Source organism: Mirounga leonina, unplaced genomic scaffold (genome assembly GCF_011800145.1).
Source record: "Mirounga leonina isolate KUSES-001 unplaced genomic scaffold, KU_Mleo_1.0 Mir_101609, whole genome shotgun sequence".
In the NCBI taxonomy this organism is placed as follows: domain Eukaryota; kingdom Metazoa; phylum Chordata; class Mammalia; order Carnivora; family Phocidae; genus Mirounga; species Mirounga leonina.
The window spans coordinates 3508583-3515562 of NW_023270164.1; the positions used below are offsets into that span (position 1 = coordinate 3508583).

The window sequence follows — 6980 nt, forward strand, 5'->3', positions numbered from 1 at the left end:
TCATTATGACTTCCAAAATGATCAAGAGATATTTTTCAAACAGTGTAAAGACACTAATACAGGTATGAAATAAACGAGTGTTAAAAGATTCTATTCCATCAGTGAGGGAATGCTATAACTGGTTCATAGAGAATCCAAGGATTAGATCCAGGACTATTAATCAAGAATATTTAAATGAATGTGTAAATGGAGGCAAAACTGGTTTCATTACATCATGTGGTGGTGGTGGGGAACAATGTAATCTCTACTAGCCAATACATTTTACATATTTATCACTAACCTGCACCTAACAAAGCGTTGTAAGAGACCTCAAAGACAATATAAGGCTAGAATCAGATAATGTGGAGTGGTGTCCTAAGACGGGGAAAAATTTTCCATTGAAATGCATATTTATCTCTACAATGTTGAAATCAAGCAGAAAATTACAGTTCTCTCAAAATCAGGGTCCAGTCATTAGGATGATGAGGTTCCTGTCCTTCACTTTTCTGGGCTGAGGCCGGATAAGGGCAACAATGGGCACCAGTGACATCGCAAAGTCTAGGATGTCACAAAGGCAGCTCGCTGACCAATGAGGGGCCAGAGCATGGGGATATAATAGGCAGGGTTGACCGCTGGTGTCTTGAGAGGCCTAGTCCAGCTGAAGAATCAAGTAGAGCTGACTGGAGTCAACATCAAACCCAGCCAACATCATGTCAGCAAAGAAAAGCTATGAGAGCTCCAATCAGACTCAAGCCCATCTTATAACAACTGAGCTCCAGTTCCCTGTGAGCTACGTGGACCGCCTCATGCAGGAGGATCAATACACCCATTGCATGAGTTCATCTACAACTGATTTCCTCCTTACCATGCTAGACTACCTCACTGACTACATCCTGGAGCTGGTAAGCACTGAGGCCAACAACAGCAACATGCAAACTGCCCCACAAGAGGTGGAGAGAGCGGTGGACAGCAATGGAGAGCCCTACCACCGCTTGAAGGATACAGCCTTCACCCTGTTTGATGAGATGCCTGGATCCAGAAGAAATGGCTAAAGCCTGGGTCCTGGAGACTTGTGGGAATCCTCACAGTCTCAGTCCGAGCCAAGTCCTCTCATAGCTGAGGAAGCCTGATGTCTGTCATTAGTAAATACTCTTAAAGGATTTACATCCAGGGCCGTGCTTCTGACTGCTCTCTGTTTCTGTCCTTCTGAGCGGGAGGTGTCTGGGAGACATCCAGGAGGAGATCTCCCATGGGGAGTGGAGGGTGCAAGGGGCAGTGGGTGTGGGAAGCTGGAGTCTGGCGTTTCAGCGAGCGGTTTCTCTGGGGACAGTGCGGGGAATGGCCCTGGTGGGAGTGGCTGGTTGTGGGGGAGAGATCTCCCATGGGGAGTGGAGGGTGCAAGGGGCGGTCGGTATGGGACGCTGGAGTTGGGTATTTCAGGGAGCAGTTTACTGGGGACAGTGTTTGCCGGGTGGGGGTGGGGGGATGGCCCTGCTGGGAGTAGCTGGTTGTGGGGGAAAGACGTCCTCACTGGCTCTGAGCCAGTCAAGGCCTGTGAGGCCAGGAGGTTGGCCGGGGGGACGGGCAGGGGGTCTCCTGGCCATATTGAATTCCCAGAACGATGGTGGTAACCAGGGTGGGGCTGCAGACCAAGGCTGAGGTGCTGCAGGCTTTATTGGTGGTAGGGGAACGTGCAGAGGTCAGGAGGAGATGGCAGTGTGGGGGGTGGGTAGAGAGGGTGGCATAGCAGTTGACGTGAACTTAATGGGGGGCAGGGGCCTTACATGAAGTTTGAGGAGCGATGGGAAACTGGGAAGAGGTATACAGGAAAGGAACTATGCTCAGCGTGATTTCATTCGTTTGTGCCCGGCCTCATTCCAAAAAAGGACTTGAAATAGGGATTATTAGCTAGTGCTGTGATACTCTGTGGAGTATATCCTGTCCTCTCTTGTGGACACTGGTAAATAGGAACATCAAAGGTATTATCTGGCCTAAGACATGCAAGCCTTGAAGTTCTTAATAGTTATTAATAGATTTATTTATTTATATATGTATTTATTTACTTATTTGAGAGGAAAGGGAGGGGGAGGGACAGAGGGAGAGGGGGAGAGAGAATCTTAAGCAGGTTCCACACTCAGTGCAGAGCCTGACTCGGGGCTCAATCTCACAACCCTGAGATTGTGACCTAAGTCAAAATCAAGAGTCGGTTGCTTAACCGACTGAGCCACCCCAGGCACCCCGTAACAGATTTATTTACAAATGTATTCCTTTATAAACACATTTATTAGTCTCATTCTCGGATGAAACACCTAACCTGTCTATGGTCATATATTTGACGGAGTGACCTGGAGTGAATGCCTGTTTGGAGAGGTATAAGTATGTTCTGTGTAAGTTCTGTCCCGAGTGGTGGACTCACAAGTACATACGATTCTTATAAACACTCTCGTGCTGTTTATGGTTAAAAATAGTTGTCACAGCAAGTGTTCTGGCAGCCTGTCCCCTTCCTGTGACTGTCAACATTTAACATTTTCTCCTGTTCATTGTCTGCTCAAGGGCCCCCCCCCGTCGCCCCCTGGCCCGTCATAGAGGGCTGCTCAGAGGTTGCCCCAGAGGCTTCAACAGTGGGATCAGAGGAGCTGGGCTGGCCAACCCAGTTCACCACTTTCTGGCCATGTGACCTTGGACTTGGTCTCTCTGAGCAGCACTTTCCTCATGTGTGAAATGGGGACAATAAGAGTTCCTCCATCTTTGGATTTTCACAAAGGTTAAGTTAATGTGTGCCTGTTAGCTGCTCAGAACACAGTGCCTGGCACAGAGTGTGCCCTTAATGAGTAGCTGCATGTGTCCCTTTCTGTAGACCAGATGCTTAGGGGTGCTTCCCCAAGTAGCCCCTGGGCCTGGCTCTCCCATGATGGCTGGACGCCTGGGCCTCTGGCTGTGAAACCACAGCCTTCTGAACCCTGTGGAGAGACAGGAGAGTGCCACGTAGAGGAAGAAGCCAGAGGTACACACCTGGGAACCAGACAGGCCTCGGCCTAGTTTCCTCTCTGCTCCCCTCTGCCTGGTGACTCACCCTCTCTCCGCCTCCTTCCACTGTCTAAGCAGAAAGACCTGGCTTGGCTTTTAGCTAATTCACAGAAGTATCCCAAGAATAATAGTATGGAGGTTGTATTTAGAGCTTGTTAGAATATGTGTTTTTATAAATCCAAGAAACCTTTCTTGACACATACTGCCCCTTCAAATATTTACAGAAATATTGTCAAGATGTCCGCCCCACAAAATTTTTTTTCCAGAATTCCTTACTCTCTATTTTAGTAATACAGTGATGGTCATCAGAGGGGGCTGAAGGAGCTACCACAGGCAGCTGTGGCCTCTCTAGCAGCTTTTCTCTCTGCCAGCATCCTCTCCTTCTGTTTGGCCAGGTACTTCCTGGCATTGTACCGGGCCCTCAGGTTGTGACAGTGGTCCTGGTAGGCCTTGGCTACCTGTGCGAACTTCTCTAGCTCCTTGGTACTTTGTTATAGAGAGCCATGCAGCCCTCCTAGCCTTAGCCAAGTTCAGCTCTTACTCTCCTCTTCATGTGAGTTGGCAAGCGGGCCTCTCCCCAGCAAGTGCAGATGGAGATTCACCAGGTTCTGGTCTCCTAGAAGTGTAGTTTACTTGGGGGCACATCATCTTCCATGGCCATAAAATGTGGAGGTTGGACCAAATTACTTTAAAGGTCTGCTTGAGGTATATGTACAATTACCAGTCTATGAGCTTTTCCTAAGAAAAGTTCTGTACTAACAGTAAGTGGTGCACAGGAGACAGAACTTTTTTTAGGGTCGCCATTTTATATCGGAGGCCAGTTTGGCCCCAAGATGGTAATCAGCTCACCCAACATCACAGTGAGAAGGAGAGCTTGTCTCTCCTACCTGTTGAGGTTCTTTCCTCTGCGATATCCTGAGAAATGGGCCTTGAGATGGAAAGTGTTTCATGTTCTCTGGGAAAAAGCTAAACTCTTCAGTACTGATCTTAGTGTCTCTTGGATCTAGGAAAACACTATCAACAACTTAGTTGTGTTTTATTTGGGAAATCTGATAGGTTAGGATAAAAAGACTGATTTCATACTTTTTTTGCTTTTTTATTTAAGTTCAATTAGCCATCATATAGTACCTCATTAGTTTTTTATCTTTATACTTTGCAAACATAGGTCTTGTTCCACTGTATCTTATGTTGAACCATACCATGCAAAGTTCTGCTTCTCCGTTAACTTGTTCTCAAAATTCTGAGTCTGTCCACTGACCTGGTCTTAAAGGTGGTTGTGTGATGACGTCAGAAGCCTGTACTCAAGAGCCTGTTGTTGGAAATACCTGTCCTCTTCCTGGGGATTCTCAGACAGTCCTTCTTTGTTGAAAACAAGATCCCTGTCCCGGAGCTGATTGTATGGTCTTGGGGGAACCATCAGAGTTAAACGAAAAACTACCCAGAGGAGACAGACATTTATGACTGTGGTTAACTTACTACTGATAATTTTCACGAGGGACAACTTTTGTGGGGAGGCATAAGAATAATGCAAATGAAGGTGAAATTACTTTTTTTTCCCCCAGTGGTATGCAATAGAAGATAATAAAGCCAATTAAAAAAAATGAGTTTTGGACAAAAGGTCTACTAGCCTAATGATTAAGACTATTTTGGAAAAAGTCTGGAGCGCATTCTGAACATCTTTATTTTAGTAAACTCTCTGGGGATAAGTTTTATATACATCCTCAGTTTGAAAGCACTGGCCTAGAAGATGCTAGTTGCAAATTAAAATAGTAAGATTACAATCAAACATTTAAAAATAACTGAAATGATACTGATAACACTGTAGTGTTGTTGCCTTAATATCATCAGGGAAAGTACCAGCAGGACTCCAGTAAGTAGAAACAGTGGACAGAGAGAATACTGACAAATCTCTAGGAACTTCCTATATATGCTACAATTTCTAAAATATTTATGTTAATAATGTTATCCCTATTCAAGTTTAACCTGGAGAAAGTTGATCACCTCTTTTGAGATTTTTTTCCCAGGCAACTCATAAACAGTAGTATATCAAATAAACCTCATAATTCTACCACCTCTCTTTCTACAAGGTGACGGAATTTTGTGACTTTCAGGGCCTTCCAGGAAATCTCAAGGAGAGATTTAAGTGCAAAATATCCTTTGAAGTATTATTTTATTTCATTTTTCATTTGGGATTCATTTTGGGGAAGAAAAAAATAAAATTGCCAGGACATTTGAGCACTTAAGATAGGATTATGGAAGCTTCAGAACGTGAATGGTTGTAGCTTGGCTACCTGTTACTTAAAGTGGCAATGTAATAACCGTTCAAAAGTTATGTAACTTCCATTATTTCTTTTATTTTTTTATACAGATATATTTATTTATAAATATTAGGAACACAGTTTATAAAAGAATAAAACTCGCTAGAGCATAAGACAACAGAACAAAGATAGGTGCTATTATGCAAATGGAATGAGTGAACATAAGACGGTGATTTTCAAGCACATTTATATTACACACAGTTTTAAAACTATCGAATCTTTTTTTTTTTAAAGATTTTATTTATTTATTCATGAGAGACAGAGAGAGAGAGAGGCAGAGGGAGAAGCAGGCTCCCAAGGAGCAGGGAGCCCGATGTGGGACTCGATCCCAGGACCCTGGGATCATGACCTGAGCCGAAGGCAGATGCTTAACCATCTGAACCACCCAGGCGCCCAAAACTATCGAATCTTTGAAACCGTAGAATTGGTAGAGGATGTATTTAGCTATTAGTTCGGAGACTTATAAAACAATTTTAGGGGTGATATTTAATGTGTGGGGAGAAGAAACTGTTTACTGTATATAACTATCATGTTTCAAGGGACATGACTTAACAGTAAAGTTTTTATTATATTTTATATTAGTTATATTTTATATTAGTTATTTTAGAAATACTACCTAAATTAGAATGACATTATATATTCCTTCTCTAATTCCATTCTAATAGTCTACAACTATATCAAATGAAATGAGGAAAGTTGAAGTTTTAACATTTTAGACAGCCAAGTTACAAAAGGAACTAAAGAAAGAAACTCAGATTTAAAGTTTCAAATACCTACTGCGTTTGGCACCTTTTCTTTTTTACTACAAAGTATTTCCTCTTAGAAATGGGGCATTTAGGGGCACCTGGGTGGCTCAGTCATTGGGCGTCTGCCTTCGGCTCAGGTCATGATCCCAGGGTCCTGGGATTGAGCCCCGCATCAGGCTCCCTGCTCCAGGGGAAGCCTGTTTCTCCCTCTCCCACTCCCCCTGCTTGTGTTCCCTTTCTCACTGTGTCTCTCTGTGTCAAATAAATAAATAAATAATCTAAAAAAAATTAAAAAAAAAAAAAAGAAATGGGGCATTTGATGAATTATTGTTTGTGGTGATCTCAGCTACAATAAAAAAGAAGCCAACAGAGACCACAGACTCACTAGCATTGATGGAAAGTGATAGTGAAGAGCCAAAGCACAAGAGACCACAGCAGCCTGGGTAACAAGAATTGGGTGGAAAAGCAAGCTAAATCTTCCATGTCTTCACTTTTGAAAGGGGTCATCACATTACAATTATTGACTTTCCTACTGATCCAAAATTAAGGAAAGGCAAAAAAAAGTCAGTATTCTGTCTGCCGCAGCATTACTTATATTTAATGACTAACAATTTAAGACTATTAAAAGTGAACAAGCCAACATTATGATCAAACCTGTTTATATTCAAGGAACATAGTAAACTACTTGACAAGATTTACCTTTCTTAGAAACTCCCTCTGCTGAGATTGACAAGGTAGGATTAGCTTTCTGCTGCACAGAAGGCAATTCCTGCTATAACGTGAATATCAGTAGAAGAGCTCACTGCCATGAATACTTAGGTACTTGGCCAACTCCTAAGAGACATACAAAGCTACAATAAGCAAACAAAAGCCCCCAGGAACAACAGAAGCCCCGTTCCTTATCATCACT

At 43.3% G+C, this 6980-nt stretch overlaps 1 protein-coding gene across 1 annotated transcript; it reads left to right on the top strand.

Annotated features, from left to right (window-relative positions):
- The first annotated feature begins 689 nt into the window (after nucleotides 1–689).
- Nucleotides 690–1031, top strand: LOC118008628 (huntingtin-interacting protein M). Its single transcript, XM_035002238.1, has one exon. It carries the CDS (start codon nucleotides 690–692, stop codon nucleotides 1029–1031), a length of 342 nt encoding a protein of 113 aa, XP_034858129.1.
- Nucleotides 1032–6980: the final 5949 nt, after the last annotated feature.

Bases quoted from the DNA above. Each gene is read 5' to 3' on its own strand.
- LOC118008628 (XM_035002238.1), top strand. From the start codon at position 690: ATGTCAGCAAAGAAAAGCTATGAGAGCTCCAATCAGACTCAAGCCCAT.